Source organism: Berghia stephanieae, chromosome 8 (assembly GCF_034508935.2).
Source record: "Berghia stephanieae isolate SIO BIC M18660-M18661 chromosome 8, UCSD_Bste_1.3, whole genome shotgun sequence".
In the NCBI taxonomy this organism is placed as follows: Eukaryota; Metazoa; Mollusca; class Gastropoda; order Nudibranchia; family Aeolidiidae; genus Berghia; species Berghia stephanieae.
This window is the reverse complement of record NC_088367.1, coordinates 21,258,813-21,279,468: the sequence shown is the minus strand read 5'-3', so window position 1 is coordinate 21,279,468 and position 20,656 is coordinate 21,258,813. Positions and strand designations below refer to the sequence as shown.

The 20,656-nt window shown below is 32.0% G+C and overlaps 1 protein-coding gene across 6 annotated transcripts in view; it reads right to left on the bottom strand.

Annotated features, from left to right (window-relative positions):
- The window catches only part of LOC144978351 (tetratricopeptide repeat protein 17-like), a 75,829-nt gene that overhangs the window by 48,574 nt on the left and 6,599 nt on the right, over positions 1-20,656 (bottom strand). For 2 of the 6 annotated variants that reach the window (XM_078924273.1, XM_078924270.1), the window contains exons 3-18: positions 20,487-20,601; positions 19,898-20,009; positions 19,046-19,162; positions 17,888-17,997; positions 17,151-17,298; positions 15,244-15,383; positions 13,345-13,511; positions 12,154-12,296; positions 10,962-11,069; positions 10,644-10,774; positions 9,719-9,914; positions 8,119-8,196; positions 7,339-7,563; positions 6,760-7,017; positions 5,724-5,865; positions 3,076-3,132 (exon numbers count right to left, since the gene is read on the bottom strand). In XM_078924273.1, coding sequence (XP_078780399.1) covers positions 3,076-3,132; positions 5,724-5,865; positions 6,760-7,017; positions 7,339-7,563; positions 8,119-8,196; positions 9,719-9,914; positions 10,644-10,774; positions 10,962-11,069; positions 12,154-12,296; positions 13,345-13,511; positions 15,244-15,383; positions 17,151-17,298; positions 17,888-17,997; positions 19,046-19,162; positions 19,898-20,009; positions 20,487-20,601 — 2,247 coding nt within the window. The remainder of the gene's footprint in view (positions 1-3,075; positions 3,133-5,723; positions 5,866-6,759; positions 7,018-7,338; positions 7,564-8,118; positions 8,197-9,718; positions 9,915-10,643; positions 10,775-10,961; positions 11,070-12,153; positions 12,297-13,344; positions 13,512-15,243; positions 15,384-17,150; positions 17,299-17,887; positions 17,998-19,045; positions 19,163-19,897; positions 20,010-20,486; positions 20,602-20,656) is intronic. The other 4 variants (XM_078924274.1, XM_078924271.1, XM_078924275.1 and 1 more) reach the window with 2 other exon arrangements.

The following is a 20,656-nucleotide window of genomic DNA, read 5'->3' as shown; positions in this document are numbered from 1 at the left end:
GAAAATTGCTGGTTTATTTAAATAACAAGAGACAAATGGAATGGGAGCTTCAATTTAATTACCGAAGACAGATAATGTGGACGTAATGCACCCCTTTGTCAACAAAAGCCAATAAATTTGTTGATAAAGGGTAACTTAAAACGTCCACATTATGGCTTTGTTAATCTACCAGAAGCTTCCATTCCATTTAACTATTATTAATATTTCTTCCAGCTTCAAACGCCAACATTTGCATTAGGGTATATCGAAATAAATACACCTCATTCCATGTCAGACAGTTTCCAATATATGAGTGCCTCGTAAAATAGTGATAGCAAAATATAACTGTGTTGCTACAGAAAGTCTTATGTTCAAATTGATTTTTTTTTTAATAGGTAAAACAATGGCAAAGCAATTTACTTTATCTAGAGCTCTTACAAAAAAAATTTTTTTTAAATAATAAAAATAATAATAACAATATAATAATAATAATAATAATAATAATAATATAATAATAATAATAATAATAATAATAATAATAATAATAATAATAATAATAATAATAATAATAATTTTCTTATCACCGATATCATCTCTTTTGTTGATCACCGTCCTTATCATTGCTCATTCTTATGGATAATTTGACAAAACACACCAAAGAGCATGGGAATCATGTCAGATAATTTCAATAAAGGATTAGTTTTCAATTTTCAATTTAAAGAGAAAATAAATAAGATTAAATCATCCTCTTTATCATCGTACATCAAATAATCTATGTTAAGATCATACATATTTTAAAAGATCCCAAAATAAAACAAAATTTTAAAAAAACAAAGAAACAAAAACAAATCTTCAGAAACCCCAAGAGGTATGGCAGATGTAGGGAAAAAAGGGGAGGGTGGGGGGTAGGAGCGGGGATACATATTGGAAGAAAATTAACCCGATTCAAAATTAAAAGAGAGGTGGGAGTGGTGGAACAGGTTTTAAAGGATCAATGAAAGAAACTTAAAAAAAAAAAAAAAATTAAAAAAAAAAAAAAAATTAAAAAAAAAAAAAAAAAAAAAAAAAAATAAATATATATATATATATATATATATATATATATATATATATATATATATATATATATATATATATATATATATATATATATATATATATATATATATATATATATATATATATATATATATATGTCTGAAACCTGATGCATCAGGACAAAGAACGATATTTTCAAAACATATTGAATCTAAAATTATAACATTCATTCAAATAAGTCCCTCAATAATCAGGGCAATTTTTTTTTTTCATAATCACTATTTATATCATCAATATAAAAAAGGGAAGAGAAAATATAGCTTGATCATTGGTAAATTCTTTACAATTATAAGCAAATTTAAAAGATCATTAAAAGCATTTAGAAAATTGTCAACCAAACTGATCCCAATGAGACGATATAGTATAATGTCAATGCAAGTTGGTCAACAATCACAAATGGGCCATTGTCAACTTTTGACGGGCAGCAAATATGCAGTTCAACAGTTTAATGAAGTTTTGATTTAATTTCCTCGTCATTTTGATGTGCATTTCAATTTCAACAGATGATCCAACTTTTTGATCTATCCATTTTTGGTTTGGCAGACTTATACTGTACGAAGCTTTTCATCAAATCAGAATGTTATTTTAAAAATGTGTCAATGCTGAGTACATAACATGGCCAATACATAAATGGCAGTCACAGTACCAATCTAACCATTATTCCCCATGTGTGTTAAATTTCATATTTTGTTGGAAATCTTTAAGACATTAACCTTGAGGACATTGTCTTTTTATTTTAAAAAAGCGAAAAAAAAAAGTGAAAATTTATTAGTCACAGACTACTTTCACATATTTACCAGAGTAATAACTAAAAACAACTATAGGCTTAATCGGGCAGAGAAGTCATGACGTCACACCTTATACTCTTCCGGTTCCAAACTCCCTGGAAGTGAGTAGGTAACCAGTCCCCCAGAGGACTAATAATGAATAGGTTAAATATTGAGTCATAAGATGGAATAACTATTTTAGTTGCAGAATGTTTAGGCAAATTCTTAAGATTACGGGGACGGAAAAGAGTGAGGATGGATGATCTTTATTGATGACTCTATTTAGACTACAAAATAAGATGCCATCATCCTGAAACCAGATGATTAATTTGAGCTTTTATATTGCGCAATATTCACTAAATGTGCTCAAAGCGCTTTACAATGTGTCCCTGGCCAACAGGAACATTTAACATTTAGTACGGGACATGATGCCTGTTAGGCGATTTTACAATTTTTTTTGGACAGAGACAACGCTGTTAACGGCCAGGAACTCATTTTACACCTGAGTACAGTGAGAGAATGTGAGTAAAGAGCCTTCTCCAAGGAGTCAACTATGCGCCGAGCGAGTCTCGAACCCAGGACCTTCCTTCCAATCCGAAAGTGAGTGTCATACCACTAGACCACATAGCCTCACAATGATGATCAATTACACAAGGTATGTGTATCCAGTCGTCTGGAAGAGTGGTTTTACACTTCCAGTGAGATTGGAATCAGTTTTTATGTCACACGTTTGTTCCCTATTACCCACTGCTATAAACTATTATATTAATAGAGAGTATTTGGCATTGGTTTGGGCGGCTTTAATCCATACCAATGAGAAATTTTGGATTTTAGACTCATTCAACTTCACATAGATTAAAGCATTTTGAATTATCAAAATAAAGTTTTAAGAAAAAAAATATTAATCAGACAATATTAGATGAGAAAATCAAAAGCGTAAAAGAATATCTTAATTGGTGCCAAATTTTGTATGAAATGAATATGCAAAGCAGTATGCTACAATCTAACTTTCCCTTATCATCTAAACTGTCTGCATGTCTCAAACATCCTACTCTTGTCTGTCTCGCTCCCATTCCCAATCCAAATGTTTTTGCTGCCCAGAGAATGAACACCACAATCTTCGTCAATTGGAAAAAGAAGCTCTATAATCAGTGCCAGGAATACATGTATTTTTTTTATTTTCCAAAGTTGCAAGCTGATGTAAGAAATAAGCAGAATAAAATCACAATACCTGTACATTTGACCACGTTTTCGTCTTTGATATTAATAGTGAAAGAGCATTTGTTTTCTGAAAACGGACAACCATTTTTCTTTTTTCTTTAACCAAAGAAACAGAACTGGCAATATATGTGTCAGTGCATGACATAATCAACTGGAAGGTGAAAATTTTTTATATGCATTTTTTGCATTTTCTGAAAGAAAATGCTCACCAGAGTATTTTAATCTTTATTTAAAGTAAATCGGGTAATTTTTCATGAAGTTATGGTCAGATGTATGGGAAATGTATCCAGCAACTTTTCTCAAATTTCATACTTTTTCAACTTGACTAGCTGTAAAAAATATTTAGAAGTGAAATTAAGCTTTGATATTTCCCGAAGACGTACAAAAAGGGTGGATTGAATCATTTATGACAAGAACTCATTTTGGATCAAAATTGACCTTCTAACTAAACTTGGCAATATCTCAGTTCAAACCTTTTCACCATCCGACTGATTATGTCATTCACTGTAACATATTTTTTTCCCAAAAACTGAGATGGCAAACAAATATAAAAACAAAAATTAAAAAGTAAATCAAAAGAACGATATATACTAAAAAAAAAAAAAATCAAGAATAATACAAAGTTCTAAAATACAAACAGGTCACAAAGACAGCAAACTTATTCTTCTTCATCATGACAGCCAACTTCATCATCTGAGGATAAATCCTGTGCTCAGTTGTTAACGAATATGAGAAAATGCTATGCTTCAATAAATAACAGAAGACAAATGATTGTCCACATTTCAAGTCTCCCATTTGTCAAAAGAAAAGAATTAACATGTAAAAAAACTGAAACAAAAGGATTATACTGGAGGATAAAACAAAAACAAAACAAATATAACAAAGACACGTGATATTGTAATGCTAACATCACTGACAAGGAGATGCCAAGATGATGCACAGCGGTGTCAGATGTCACCGTATGTAGATGTAGGACATTCATTTATCAAAAGCTGATGCCACTGTGTTTAGATGTACACACTCATTAATCATAGGCAGATGTCACTGTGTTTGTTAAGATGTACACACTCATTAATCATAGGCAGATGTCACAGTGTTTATTTAGTTGTACACACTCATTATCATGGGCAGATGTCACTGTGTTTGTTTAGATGTACACACTCATTAATCATAGGCAGATGTCACTGTGTTTGTTTAGATGTACACATTCATTAATCATGGGCAGATGTCACTGTGTTTGTTTAGATGTACACACTCATTAATCATAGGCTGATGTCACTGTGTTTGTTTAGATGTACACACTCATTAATCATAGGCAGATGTCACTGTGTTTGTTTAGATGTACACACTCATTAATCATAACAAGTCATAAAAATTTGATTTCAATATGGCATCAACTGGCCGTGCATTCCAATTTCTAGTGGCTGAAAAGCTTGATTCTCAACATGTTACACATGATCAGTATTGAATATTAGTGAATGTGTAGTATGTAACTTAATTCTGTAGGTAAGTGGCTTGTGTGGTTTCAATTTATGTTTGACTACGATGGAATTTATAAAATGCTGATAGTCTTGTGTTTTTGTCTTCCAGGGACCTGATGGTTCAGTCCTCTTTTAAGGTAGAGACATCTTTCAACCACTAGATGTCTCTTTAACCAATGTCAACATTATTTCACACCACAACTTTGAGGTAAAACAGAAATTAGTGCCACAAAAGAAGTACAAAAATAATATTACCATTTTGAGGCTTATTACCAAAAGTTTAAAAATTCGTTTAGTCACTGACACAACATATATGATGATGCTATATCTTTATATCACTAAATCTCCTTTGTCATGCATACTTATATTGTGCACTCCAAACTGTTAGGTATCATTAAAAATATTACAAGATTCTTATTATTCAAATAACATTTCTCTCGTTGGTTAACAATTTCTTTTTCTTCCTTTAAAAATAAAACAGAACAGATTTCTGAAAAACATAAAACATATTCAACGTTACTGACCATCGGTTCCAAAATAGATTTCATTTGTTTTCTTATCAAAATTAATCAAACTGGTACTTTTGTGACCAAACCAACCAATGAAAACAATGACAGAAAATCTATTCCAGAAACTTGAAAATTAAACAAAAGAACAAAAACAAGAATATCATACAAAATAAGCAAAACAATTCAACAACTGGACATCCACGATATGTGTCAGTGCATGACATAATCAGCCGGAGGGTGAAACTTTTGGATTTATATTTTTTTTTTTCCATTTCTGAAAGAATATGCTCCCCATAGCATTTTAATCTTTATTTGAAGTAAATCTGGTGATTTTTCATAAAGTTATGGTCAGATGTATGGGAAAGGTATCCAGCAGCTTTTCTCAAATTTCATACTTTTTCAGCTTGACTAGCTGTAAAAAAATAGTGAAATTAAGCTTTGCTATCTCCAGAAGATGTACAAAAAGGGTGGATTGAATCATTTATGACAAGAACTCATTATTGATCAAAAATGAACTTCTAGTTAAACTTGGCAATATCTCAGTTCAAACCTTTTCACCATCCGACTGATTATGTCATTCACTGTAACATGTATGTAAGCAAATAGTTTGAGACACTAATTAAAACAAGATATTTTGCAATATAGAAGAAGAAATGAAAAGTACTCACTGATAGCATTTTCAAGGTTGAAGTCACTGCCACAGGAATCCAGTTTGATTGGCGAGATGGTACAGGTCTGAGTGCACTGACCATTGCAGTCATTACGATTACGTGTTCGGGTCTCTATGATGCATTTTTCTTCATTATTTTCCTGTGTAATAATATGATATCAGTAATTCAGTCCATGGGTAAATAACTTTAATGGTTTCACTTTGTCCCTTCTTTACTTCAATTAGGATTTATTTTTCAATTACCCTAAGGATTGCTGTCTGTTTCTGAATATTTTAGATAATTTAACAATATCATTTTTTTCCGGAGAATTAAGCAGGATCTTGATAGTTCAGTTAATAGAGCACTTCACTGAAAGGAAATGAACCAATATTAGTATTGAAGTTAATTTTTTTTTTTAATTTGATCACGCTGTGAACCTTCCAATGATTGAGGATCTCATGCAGTATTTTGTAATATCCAGCAATCATTACCATTCATCTAACACTGCAGAAACTGAGAATAGTTTTCCATGAGTCTTTTCACCCTAAAGGAACGTTTTAAAAAAACTTTCAGGTTTATAAATGCCAGAAAATTGAAGGTGCCTAATGTGTTCCACCCGTTTCTTTGGTCACACTAAATATGTATATAGTTTCAATGCCTATCAATTCTTAAAAACAAACAAATAGGAGTTTATTTTAAAAATACTTCAAATATAAAACATAAAAAGTAGCATTTTAAGTCCTGCTAATGTTAACTAACTAGCTATTAATTCGGAAAAAAAACAATTGACAATGAGAGGAAAATGGCCTTATGTCAATGTCAATCACAAAAAAAAACATTTCATTTCATAACAATGAGGCCAAATATGGTTGGAATTTCCTACAATCTTTAAAAGAGTAGTAGACTGCATGTGCACCTTAAAAACACTATGTAGGCAGCTAACATAAATATTCTCGTTCCACGGTCTTCTGGCTACTTCTATAAATGAATACAAGTAAAACTTATGGAAGATGATATACAAGTGCAAAATATGACAGCCATGTGTTTCACTTACAGTTTTACAAATGACCCTGTTCTCTGTCTCCTTTCCTTTAGGTGGGCAATTGGTGCCCACTGTTACAGCTGGGGACTCTTGAGGCGCAGCGCTCTGAGCAGCGTAGTGGAATTTCAGGTAACATTTCATGGCTCTCAGAGAGTCGAGAGCCCCTTGAAGTGAGGGCTCCATGGACAAAGCTTCCTGGTAGTGGTGATCAGCCCCTGTGAAGTTTCGTGTGGCCCATAATAAATGTCCCATCAAGAAATGGGTGGATGGCTGGAAAGATAAATTTAGATCTTTTAAAAGGAGAAGTGAAATAATACAACATTTTAGAGTATAATAAGCTGCCATCTGCTAATAAAATAATAAAACACCAAACAATGTGTCACTGAATTGAAAATTTAAAAACCAAACAATAAATTATTAGCATTTTCAACTATTGAGAGATAGGCAAAATAGGTTATTTTTCTTAGAAACACATACACAAACGCACACACATGCAATGCCACCTTTCCGGCATCAACATCAATGACTAGGAATAAAAATTTCAGCACATTTTTAAAAGGGAACAATCAGGCAATATAAACCAATCCTCACCTCCACATCAGAGACTTCAAGAGCATCCCTCATGATAACAATGGCATCGTCATACCGTCCATAGCGATACAAGATGTTTGCAAGATTGACCAAGGGAATGTCTTTGTACTGGTTCGGACAAAGGTGGATGGATCGACGCAGACACTCGATACCATGAAAGTTGTTGCCAATAATCCTCCAGTACAGGCCAGCCAAGTTGTATAGAATCCACCGAGGGCCAATATTCTATTTGAAACGAAAATGGATGGAATGGATTATATGACATCCGTTTAGCTTTATCTGACAGTCATGGGATAGTCCCAAGTGTAGTTTATCACACATCTTGTAACATGTAGTTTGCCTTCTTGAGAGGATTTGTGTTAGTTTTACAATTTTTTCCATGTGCGGCTATGTGGTGTAGTGGTATGACACTCGTTTTCGGATCGGAAGGTCCTGGGTTCAAGCCTCGCACTCGGCGCATAGTTGAGTCCTTGGAAAAGGCTCTTTACTCACATTCTCTAACCGTACTCAGGTGTAAAATGAGTACCTGCCGGCTAACAGCGTTGTCTTTGTCTGAAAAATTGTAATATCGCCTAAGAGGCGTCATGTCCCGTCCTACATGTTAAATGTTGCTGTTGACCTGGGACCCCATTAGAACATGAGTGCATCAGATAGATCAAATCATTTCACAAAAAAAAAGGACTGGGTTACATAAACTTTCTTCATAATTAAATGAGCAATATATATATATAAAACTACAGCTCTGTTGCATTTGAGTTATTAAGTAAAAAAGACACATACCTTTTTTAATGCAGTAAGAATCCGCTGGCCCACCTCTTCTACTGTTACAGATCCCTCATTAGCTAAACTCAGCAAAATCTGAACAAAGAAGAAGCAACGAGCATTTTATTTAATGAGGCAGAGATAACTGCATGATAATAGAGAATTGATATAATCTTACGTGCTCTCATACACTTAAAAGTATATCAAGTGCCGATTTGGCCACAAAGATTCAGGTTGTCAGCACAGTGCATTTACCATTATATTGTCTTTAATTGTAAATAAGTTGACAAAAAAAAAAAAAAGACCAGAATGAAGCTGAATTTAAAATTCAATCTCTTATTCAGTTAGCAAGAACAAATGTTGCAGATGCTTTGGGTTCACATAAATGAAAAAGATGAATAACAAATTAGTTTAAAAAAAAAAAGTATTATGCTTTGATGTATTAATTTTAACAACCATTGCCATCTTCTCCCATTCATCTCATTCAAGTATTTTGTGTCAAATGTTTCATGCCTTATGTAGTGTTGACAAAGTGGAAACTCCAAAACATGTGCATAATTTTTAATAATAATAATAATAATAATAATAATAATAATAATAATAATAATAATAATAATAATAATAATAATAATAATAATAATAATAATAATAATAATAATAATAATGTGCTTCATTCATCCAAAAAAGGAAATCTTTAAATTTTCCCGTTTATTAAACGGGAATTAACATTCAAAATCATCAGTTTTCTATTTTTTTAAAAGTTATTTTACTTATTACTTTTAAAAAAAAGGAAAAATAACTAAATTCATAGCTTTACATTTAATTTTAGACCATTGTCAAAATTGTATTTAATAGACCGAACTCATTTTTTCAGTACCAGTAAAAAGGAAGAACATGGGATAGTAAAAACATTATAAATTTACCATTAAAAGCGGCCGAGAAAAAGCAAGACAACGAAGACTGCTTTCAAGAGGGAACAGAAGTAAATTACAAGAGCAAACTATCAATGCACTAATTTGAGATTATCTAAAAGTCCCATCATACACAAGCACACGATCAGACTTTGAGGAATACATTCAAATGTTTACAAACTATCATTTTAAAACAAAAGGTTATAATTGTACATAACAAGAGGGTTCCAGAGCTTAATATATTAGGCTATTATTGACAACACCCATAACATCACAAATTATTTTAACAATATTCATAAGTAAGGAATAATATTCTTTTAGTGATCATTGCTGGCTAAAAAAGCAATAATAATAATAATAATAATAATAATAATAATAATAATAATAATAATAATAATAATAATAATAATAATAATAATAATAATAATAATAATAATAATAGTGTAATAACAGAGAGATGATTTAAGAAGGGAAGAAAAAAATAATCTCCCAAACCAACTAATATACATTCAACTGTTTCCATAAGAGATAAGGATTCCAGCTGATGACCAAATAATACTAAGTAATCTCATTCTAAGACAAAGACAGAGACGAACTTGAAAAAAGAAAAAAAATGATATAAGGGGGATGGAAGACACAGCAAAAATGAAATAGTCATAATAACTAATTTCGTAGCACCAGCACATAAAAATTACAATTAAAATCACCTTGAGCATTGAAGGATCATTATATTTCAGAGGAATCCTGGACCTCTCTGTGTAACTGACAGACTTGAGGTGGTCGTAAACTGCTGGGTTTCCTTCTTCCATTTCCAAAAGAGGCACGCACACTGGAGGATACCATGGAAGAGGGTGTTGTCCTCCTAGAGACAAACCTTGTGCCTCCGTCAATAACTCTTTCACTCTGAAATTCAAACAAAATATATTATCCCAAGAAAAAAAAAACATAAGACAACACAACCCAACAATATTCAATATTATACACAAGCATTGCGACTGCTACTACTACTACTACTACCACTACCACCAATAATAATAATAATAATAATAATAATAATAATAATAATAATAATAATAATAATAATAATAATAATAATAATAATAATAATAATAATAATAATAATAAAAGAAAAAACCCAGTGGTTCCAACATATACTGACATTCTGTTTTCTGTCCAGAAATATTCTTACCTATCAAACTCATTTACAGAGAGTCTGACCTTTTGATCACTTAAATGCTCGTTTAAAAACAAAACAAAACAAAAAAACAAACAAAATGGTCTATCTGCAGAATCTTTGATTCAAAGCACTATCCAAATTTTTCCATCATTGATTTACTTAGTTATCGAGCTTGAGACCATCCAATCCTCGTACAGCTGACCATTGCAGACCCCAAATAAAAGAGTTGTGCTCAGAAGTTGTCTAATTACAGATCAACATATACACTTTTTTAAAACCTGTAAACTGATCTCCCTTTATAGGGGGTGTCTACATTACAGCACAAATCTACACAGTGTCAGTGCACAGTAAACGCCATGGTCCTGAGATTAGCCAGATATGAAAAATTAGTTCAAAATGTTATAGTTTAGATACAGTATCATTATTTTACCAACAAACTGTCCACTGCGACTTACTCAAATCCTTTATTTTCAGGTGAGAGGTAGACAGTCGTCAAATTTCTAGGGTCGGGTACCTGCTTGACAAGACTATCACACTCTTCCTTGTCTGGCCAGTTCTCCTGGGTGTAACTATCAGACTCTGAAGGCTGTGGTGGTAGAGAAACAATATAAATTGAAAATTAATCAGAAATATAAGATATCAGTGCTTCCAACACCCATAATAAAAAAAAAGTGAGAAAAGTGTTTGAAACAAACTATTTATAAACTACAAAAAATTATTGTTTAGATAAAAAGAAAAAAAATATTTTTAAAAATTGATCCAATAATAAATACCTTGTGCTTTTTATACTTGGAATAAAGAGGAGCCTTAACTGGCAGACTGTAATCCACACTGTTAGTTGCTGAAATCATTTCATCACCGTTCTCTTCAACTTTTGGCACCTATTTGAGGTATATATAAATAACATATATCTCTTGTTTCCGTTATGATTGGAGGTGACCCATCATATCAATCTGGTAGTATGTCAGAATGAACTAGAACAATAAATTTGAGTTTTGTTAAAATAAAAAGCTTAGAGAAACATAATTCATGCTCCTCAATGATGGCATTTATCTATTTTAATTTAAATCTCATAATTTAAGGCTGAAAAATGAATTCTAATCACAAAGTTCATCACGATAAAATACCTTTAATAATATAATTGGTCACAATTATCATCATTAAAAATGATGTTACATTATTAGCATTAATGACACATTCTCACAGATATTAAAGACATAAGTAAAACTGCAACCAAACAGTGCTGATGGTGACCACAAAAAAAAGCGAAAAAGGCGGAAAATTTTGAACACTTGCCTTTAAGTACTTTAAGTCCCATTTTTACTGCACTAACTCCACTTTTAGAGCAATTGAGATGATAAACTATCATTGATACACTAGCCTCTGGACTGTGGGAAAGTGCACATCTCATTGCCAGTACATGTGATTGGGAAAAATGTAATTTTTAAAAGAAGGAAAGTCCTCCTCTGACTCCACAATCGCAGATTCCGCGGATCCGAGGAAAACCATCAGCATTGTGAAATTACAATACCAACAAATGAAGCATTCATAACCCATTTATTGATTGAGGATTTTAGATTGGATCATGTTAAAAAATAAAATAAAATAAAAATAAAACACAAAAAAACAAAAGCGAACTGCCTTTGGCAATACATATTTTGTAATTCTGATCATTTGACTTGCCACTGAATTTTATGCCATTGTTTTCACCTGGCAAAACACCAAAGATTTAGGTCAATGCTAGTTGAAAACAAATCATAAATTCTGATTCGAATTTTTAAATATTACATGGCTGCATAGAGAGCAAACTGAATATGTTGAATAAATTTCATCTTCCAAATACTTCACTGATATTTCCATGTACCATAACAATAAAGTGATAACAATGGCAAACTTACAATTCTATGAGATTTCTAGACTATATTTTACTTTTTAAAAATAAATTGAAAGAAATATATCAGTTACCTCATCTTTCAGAATTGGTGGTTTTATATCAATTGGCTCTTCTTCTAGGAAGGCAAAGTCCATGTCAAGAGTTGGTGTACGTCTTCCCCACTTGCAGAGGAGCACCTGCTTCCCATTACGATCAACCATACGACAGTACTCATCTGGGAAAAAGAACCACTCTGATATGCCCCAATATACACCCGATAATGTAGTGAAATGATTGGATACAAGAATATAATGTTAGGCTTGAGTGGGAATCCGTGATAGCTTTGTAGTATAATTATATGGGGAGGTGGGTAAGGAATTCATATGAATTAAAGCAGAGGGTGAGGAAAAAAAAGGTAAGAGGATTTCTGGAAATATCAACGAAATAATAATAAAGAGAAATGAAACAAAAAAATGTAAATTGGTGAAATTCTTTCAAATAATTGTCAATGCCTTATACCACATTTACTCAAATTGACTTTGACCTTTTTGTTTGAAGGAAACGTTTGAAAATGAAAAATAATTGGCATCTCCAAATACTGAGTAACTAAAAAAAAAAAACAGAAGGTTAATTCAGTTAAAACTTTAAAATGGGAGCTGGGATATAATACCTTCAAACACCTTTAATAAGAAGAATATATATTTTATAAAAAGTGAAAAAAAAAATGTTAAAAAGAGAAATAATAAACTTTAAAAAAAAAAAAAAGGCACTTTAACTGTTCAATTTATTGATTGATTTGAAGAGCCACATCTATAAAAAAATTGTTTAAAATGTTAAAAGTATGAATAAACTATTGATTTCCTCATCAATGTTTTAATTCATTTTTGTCATTAAATACAACAACTATCAATAAAATTTCTTTAAAAGCAATTGAGTCTCAGAAACAACTCGCATTTATATAGCACTGGTATTCATATTGATTCATACCATGAAAAAATATGATCTAGTTCACAGCTTTTAGAGCTGTAAAAAAAAAAATTAACAAATAAATAAAAAGGGTAAGAAAACAAAAAAAAAAGAAAGGGAAGGGAAGGGAATGTAGTATTTAAAATTTTTGATCTGTCCCAAATTTTTTTTTGAAAATAAAAAAAAGAGTGTACTTTTCACTCAGGCATGAATTCATAGTATGTTAATTTTCTTTGTTGGACTTAATTGGCATGAGTAACAAAATTCATGAAAAATAATACCTACCAATTTATTTTTTCTATAAATAGAGAACATACCTTTTTCAGCCATTTGTTCTTGCATTCTTTGTTGTTCATATGCAATATGCTGTGCTATCTTCATTTCATGCGGAATTTGCTCAGACAGAAGCTTATCACTTTGCGTCTGGTACAAATCATGTTTACGTTGATAATCCTTGAGATCTTGCAATGTCCTTTGAAGAGACCTAATGATTTGATTAAACACTTTAATAAGTTTCTTTTTTTTTTCCAGATCAAGCTGTCTTGTTCATGATTATATACTTATCTGAAGATGAGAGAAAATGTTGCCTTTGAGGTCTTGTGGTATGACATTTGCCTTCAGATACGTAGGTTGCTGGTTCAAGTCCTAATGTAAGTGACACAAAGTTGAGTCCTTGAAAAAGGCTCTTTACTCACATTTTCTCAGTGCACTCCTGTGTAGAGTACCTGGCGGTAACAGCATTGCCACTGTCAAAATAAAAGATACACGCATCATGTCTCCCCCAACATGGTAAGTATTGTTGTTGACTCAGGATCTGTAGTAAAAGTACATTTAGTGGACATTGGCATATATAGATGCTCAAGTAATAAAAATAACACATTTCAACAAAAAGTAAATGAAAATGTTGTCAGATAATACTTCTTTTATTTAGAGGATTACTTGCTCTTGGCATCTAATCATTACAAAAGGGCATCAAAAGAACAAGTCATCCTCTATACATAGCGGTAAACTGAATTTCATATAAGTCTGATTGGGGACTGAATTTGCTAATATCCCATAAAAATTCTGAATTTCTGTGTTTGTAATATATTAAGAGACAAAGACACTTTGCTATGTTTTACAACCTAATTTAGGTCCAAAGGTTGTATTGGAGATTAGACACCTAAATGCCCCTAAATATTTTTCACACACTTTACTCGGCATATTGGAGATGGACTTTAAATTTCGATTTTCACCTTGATAACAAATTTGGGAGCAGAAACTGGTGTATGATAAAAATCTGAAGAAAAAAAATAAAGTGAACATAAAACAGTGCTATACACAGCACAGAAAATTACAAGAAAAAATCATCCTGTCTTGATTGGAGATCAGGAGGTTTCAGGTTCAATCCCCATTCGAGGCAGGCTGATTTTGGGGATGATTTTTTTCTTGTATTAGGTTTCTGCTTTGTCTCCAGTAATCAGGAGGTTTCAGGTTCAATCCCCATTCGAGGCAGGCTGATTTTGGGGATGATTTTTTTCTTGTATTAGGTTTCTGCTTTGTCTCCAGTAATCAGGAGGTTTCAGGTTCAATCCCCATTCGAGGCAGGCTGATTTTGGGGATGATTTTTTTCTTGTATTAGGTTTCTGCTTTGTCTCCAGTAATCAGGAGGTTTCAGGTTCAATCCCCATTCGAGGCAGGCTGATTTTGGGGATGATTTTTTTTTCTTGTATTAGGTTTCTGCTTTGTCTCCAGTAATCAGGAGGTTTCAGGTTCAATCCCCATTCGAGGCAGGCTGATTTTGGGGATGATTTTTTTTCTCGTATTAGGTTTCTACTTTGTCTCCAGTAATCAGGAGGTTTCAGGTTCAATCCCCATTCGAGGCAGTCTGATTTTTTTCTTGTATTAGGTTTCTGCTTTGTCTCCAGTAATCCTAAGGTCTGAGATTCGATCCCCAGTCAAGGCAGTCTGATTTTGGGGATAATTTCCTCTAGTATTTTTCTTTCTGATTTGACAAGCTCTGTTTCATACATACTGTTTAAAAATTTTCACCTTGATGTAGAACAGAATTGTCTCTGAATAAAAATTGCACTATCAAGTCTCAACCAATGTTAAACGTATGCCATTCCATCATAAGGAAATTTGTTGTTGGTAAAGCACAGAAAGTACAATATTTATCAATAATTGGCATCTGAAAGCAAGGTTTTCTTTTGGTTTTTTAATTAATCATATTTTACCTGTGCTGCGCCTCTAGTGCTTGTTCTAATTTTGAGTGACACAATACAGCATGACGCCGTTTGGCAGCTGCCTCAAAGTCAGGCTGTATCTTCAAAGTGTTCTCGAAGCAGATGATGGATTTGTTATATTCCCCAAGGACCTGTTTGAGAGGGGTAAAAAATGGTGATGGTCATGGCTAGCTATTGGTGGAACAACAGAAAAATTATATCTAGATAATTAAACATTAGAAGAAAAAAAAAGGCCAAAAAAAAAACAAAAAACCTACAAAAACAACAACAAAAATACCAAAAACAAATAAAAACAAAAAAACACCAGAACTAAACAAAGAAACATGCAAGTTTTATAAACAATGTTAAATAAAAATATGGAAATTCGAATCTGAATCTCTGAATCTTCCTTTAATGTTCACCTTCACTCATGAAGATTTTGACATGAACATAAAGTGAAAATTCAGCAGTGATCTAGAAGCTCTGTAAATAAATCTAAAGTGGGTACAGATGTAACTTCCCACAGTAAATTGTTTCAATCTGTGATGGTTCTGGGGTAAAATGAGACTTTTCTGAGGTCTTTGGTGGATGTCAGTTGGATGAAACTGTCCATGTGGGAAATCGTGGATGTTCGTGTCGGTGTTTGGAGATCAGGATTTGAAATAGGTTGTTCTTTATCTTATTGATAGTATGCAGATGACGTCACTCAGGCCTTTGTTATTGTTTTTGCCATCCGCGTTTGTGAGTTGTTCTCACTAAACTGTATTAACCAGACTATAAAAGTTCATGGTTACACAGAGTTTGTGTGTTGGTCCGTTATACTTCCGGATGGCAATGTTGTGAACTCCTTGGCCAAGCGCATTCTATCTATACATCATGTTCAGGCGTGTTATTTTCCTCCTAGTTTAGAGTGACTTCCATTCAAGTAGATCAATCATTTTGCTCACACTTGATATTTTGTCATAGTTTCCCATAACAAAACGAGCGGCTCGTCTCTGTATTACCTCCAGTTTATCAACAAAGTGTTTTGTCTGTGGGTGCCAAATAGTGCATGTATATTCAATTTGTGGTCAAACTAATGACTAGTAAGCTAATGACTTTAGACTTGTTGATTTAATCTTTAAATTTCTTCAGAGGAAACCCAGGATCGTATTTGCTTTTTTTTTTTTTGTGATGTTGTTGTGCTCATCCCATTGTAAGTCTGAGTTTATTCTCATTCCTAAATATTTGGCTGATGTTATGTGCTCTAAGGTGTGGTTGTGTAGCTTGCAATTACATGTGATTGTAGATTTTTTTCTGGAGATGGAAATGACATTGCATTTCTCTAGATGAAACTCCATGCGGTGCCTGTTCCCAAGCCACCAGTTTCTCAAGGTCGTCTTGTAGATGTGCTCCATCTTCTTGTGATTTTATTATCAAGTATTGAAATCATACAACATATAATCATATGAACAAAAAAGGAAAAATCTGAAGAAGACAAAATTATCAATAAAACAAAATAATTTTAAAAAATGCTACAATCAATCTTTGCAGTCTTATTTGTAACAAGAATTTATAAAATGGCAATAAATCCAAACAATGAAAACTTTGTTACTACAGTTTCACAATTTAGGAACAATCATATCAACTTTACAAAGAGAATTTACTCTTTATACTATATAATACTCAACATTAAGAAAGGAAGAAAGAAAGAGAGAGAGAGAGAGAGAGAGAGAGAGAGAGAGAGAGAGAGAGAGAGAGAGAGAGAGAGAGAGAAAGAGAGAGAGAGAGAGAGAGAGAGAGAGAGAGAGAGAGAGAGAGAGAGAGAGAGAGAGAGAGAGAGAGAGAGAGAGAGAAAGAGAGTGTTTGAGAGAGAGAGAGGGGATGAAAATAGAAAGACACCATTTGTTGTCATGGGCATTCTGTGGAGTGGAACCTACAGCATAAATGTTTCCCAAAGTGAAGTGGTTAACATTCAGTTCCTTTGAGACCTCTAACGCTGAGTGCACAAGAATGGCTGCCTCATTACAGAACCGAGCTCTATGCAGGATGTTAGCCAGACTGATCAGTGCAACATCTTTCTGCAGTCTGTTAAACAACATTTTAGAAAATCGAATTGTTAAGGATACAAATGTCTCCCATATCAAAGTTATATATCCAATAAACAGTATTTCTTTTATTAGCAAAAACAACAACAAATGACGATGATATTATTAATAATAATAATAATAATAATAATAATAATAATAATAATGATGATGATGATGATGATGATGATGATGATGATGATGATGATGATGATGATGATAATAATAATAATAATGATAATAGTCAGTTATAATACATTTTAAAACACCTATTCACGCTTATTAATTCAAATATAATGTATCATTCCCCTCCTGAACAATGCAAATATACTCTCTTAATTTAGGAACTCAGGAGAATATGAATTTAAAGTTTACATAAAGCTTCTGTAGACTAATACAGAGGTTTCCTCTTCATCAAACATATGAACAAACATGTACTGAGATATAATGACAAAACGAATTAAAATGAAAACAAACGTTGCCTTGTTCTGATCAAAGAACACTTCTGAAAACATTTGAAAATCTTTTTTTTTTTTTGTTATTTTTCATTTGTTGATTTTCTTTCTTTTTTTTTTTTATATACTACATACCTTGGAGAGAGATGCAAAGCACGGCGTATGCATTCCACAGCCTGGTGTGTATTTCCCTTAATCCTCCAGTAGAAAGCAGCCATGTTGTACAAAACCCATGATGTCTTGTTCTGAGGCAGATTTGGACATAAAAAAAACATTATAGAAAAAGCAGAAAAACACCAACTTTAAGCAAAATGTGAATGTTTTTGTGGAGAAAAGTACACAAATAATCACAACAGTCATATAGACCTCCCTTTTATCAAGATTTAATAATAATAATAATAATAATAATAATAATAATAGAAATAATTAATAATGATAATAATAATAATAATATAATAATAATAATAATAATAATAATAATATAATAATAATATTAATAATAATAATAATAATAATAATAATAATAATAATAATAATAATAATAATAATAAAGATAATAGTTATAATACATTTCTAAAACATTTATTCTCGATTATTAATTCAAAAATAATGTATCATTACAGTACAATAGATTTCTTTGGAACCACATTCTCCAAATTAGAACTTTTTCCTTTCACCTTCGGATTTTCAAACAAGATTTTAGTGTAAAGAAAAATTTGTATAAACATTTAAAGTTTAGTAAGAAATTTGATAACAGCTGAAATCAAAATAAAGTCAAATATAAAACACCTTATTTGTTTGTTTAGTTTTTGTTTTATTCTTCTTCATGTATTTTTTAATCATTATTTCAAAGATGTTTAAAAAGTCTGTAAGCGATCTCATTCCTATAATACTGATTTCAGAAAATTCCTTCTTCAGTTGACATACACTGTGATTTAAGGCTAAGCAAGCCATAACTTCATTGTTTATAGACAGGACAAACTTTTTTTTAATAGTATAAATTAGTCCTTTAGAGCCACAAGGCCTGTAAAGCCGAAGTTTATCCTGGTTTCTATATTGTTAAACGAACAGTGCCAATTGATTGCTACCCTTTGGATAGAATGATAATTAATCACAAAGTACTCTCCATCTGACCAAGGTACCCGATCACTGCTGGGTGGTCAGAAGAAAATCTCAACTAATCTCAATTTCACCTGAGATTAATCAAGGCCCCTTTTGCTCTACCAACAGTCATTGGGACCCTCTTTCTTTGTGGTTAATTACAAAAGTTCAACATTAAAACTTTGTATTTACTTTATGCAGGGCTTCGTAGACAAGGTGCCCATAATCATCCACATTTTCACGATGAGTGATTGCATTCTTCAGGCCCAGCTCAGCAGTTCCAGACAAGTTGGATCTTGATTTCATACCCTGAGATAAATATTGGCACTTATTTATCAACATTGTAAAACTTGTGATCACAATAGATAATTATTAAGTAAATAGCTTTGGTAACAAAACAAAATGAATATAACAGCTTAAATTTTTTTTTTTAAATTTAAAAAATCACACAATGTGAACTGAAAGGAAAAACATTTTCTGAATCCAGTATTATAGAAACGAGAAAGGCTTATTTTCGTATTGTCTTTTAGTATTTTGTTCTTTTTTAGAGCTGTTATTCATTTTTATTTATTACTTTTAAGTTTAACAACATGTTGTATCTCTCCCAGGTCTTAGGTAGACCAATATATGACAAATTTTTGACAGTAAGATTCGAATCTAATTCTTCTTCATAAGTAATGAGCTTAAGAATTGATCTACTGTCATTTTTATGAGAGTTTTTCATAATATGAAAAACAAATACTGGTGAAGAATAAGAGAAAAAAGCAGTATCCCCATAAAGCTATCATAATGAATATTACAATAGGGCCGATTCTTACTCGCGGAAAACAAAACAGTTCTTACATGCTTAACTCACCCCTCTCAATGAACAGCATCAACTGTGTGATTAATATGAAGAGAATTTAAAATTTCATTTATTACCAAAATATTTTTTACCTTTAAAAATAATATCCCATGCTGCATTCTTATAGGAAATTTTTTTTTAATGAAACAAGAAAACAAAATGCTTTATATAACGTTACAGTTGATCTTCATTTGTATTACCTCGAGGTGTTCAAAGGCATGCATGCTGAAATCTAAATCCATAAAGTCTGAGCAATCAGGAGCCCGTGGATTGGAGTTGGGAGCTGCATTGATGTCAATATGCTCCTCGGGTCTATAGGATTAGAAAAGAAACAATAAAATAATGGTTACTCAGAGAATCAAACAAATATTTAAAATAAATATTTAAAAAAAAAAAGAACCAAGAGAAACCTTTTAATAGAAGATGTATACAGGCCAAAGAATAAAGATAAAAATAAATTGTTGCAAGGACCCTTATATGTGACAGGACTAGTGCGGAGGCCTATTGTTATGATAGAGGAGTGGTGCTAAAACTTGCTATTTGCACGAAAATGGTACATATAATGTTTGTTTGACAGATTTGTGCCGAAGCCCATTCATCTAATAGGATTGGAACATTGGGGGATATTCATTACACGTTGTTTGAGACTGGTACATGGACCAGATATTGATTAATCAGCACAATAGCTAGTTTATTGATTAATCAGAGAATTAGTCCTAATAGTCATTAATAAAAACAAAAAAAACAAAAAACAAGCAGAATAAAGATGCTCTTAACAAATAAACCGACCTAATTCCTTTATTTTCCAATGGTAACACTGTGCTTATGTAGAGGTCAAACTCAGGAAGCCTTTTACCAGCCTCAATACAATCAGGATTAGTCTTGTAAAACTTTTGTTCCAAACCTGAGAAATAAAAAAGGAAATAGATGAACAAAAAATTATGAAGATATAATGAACC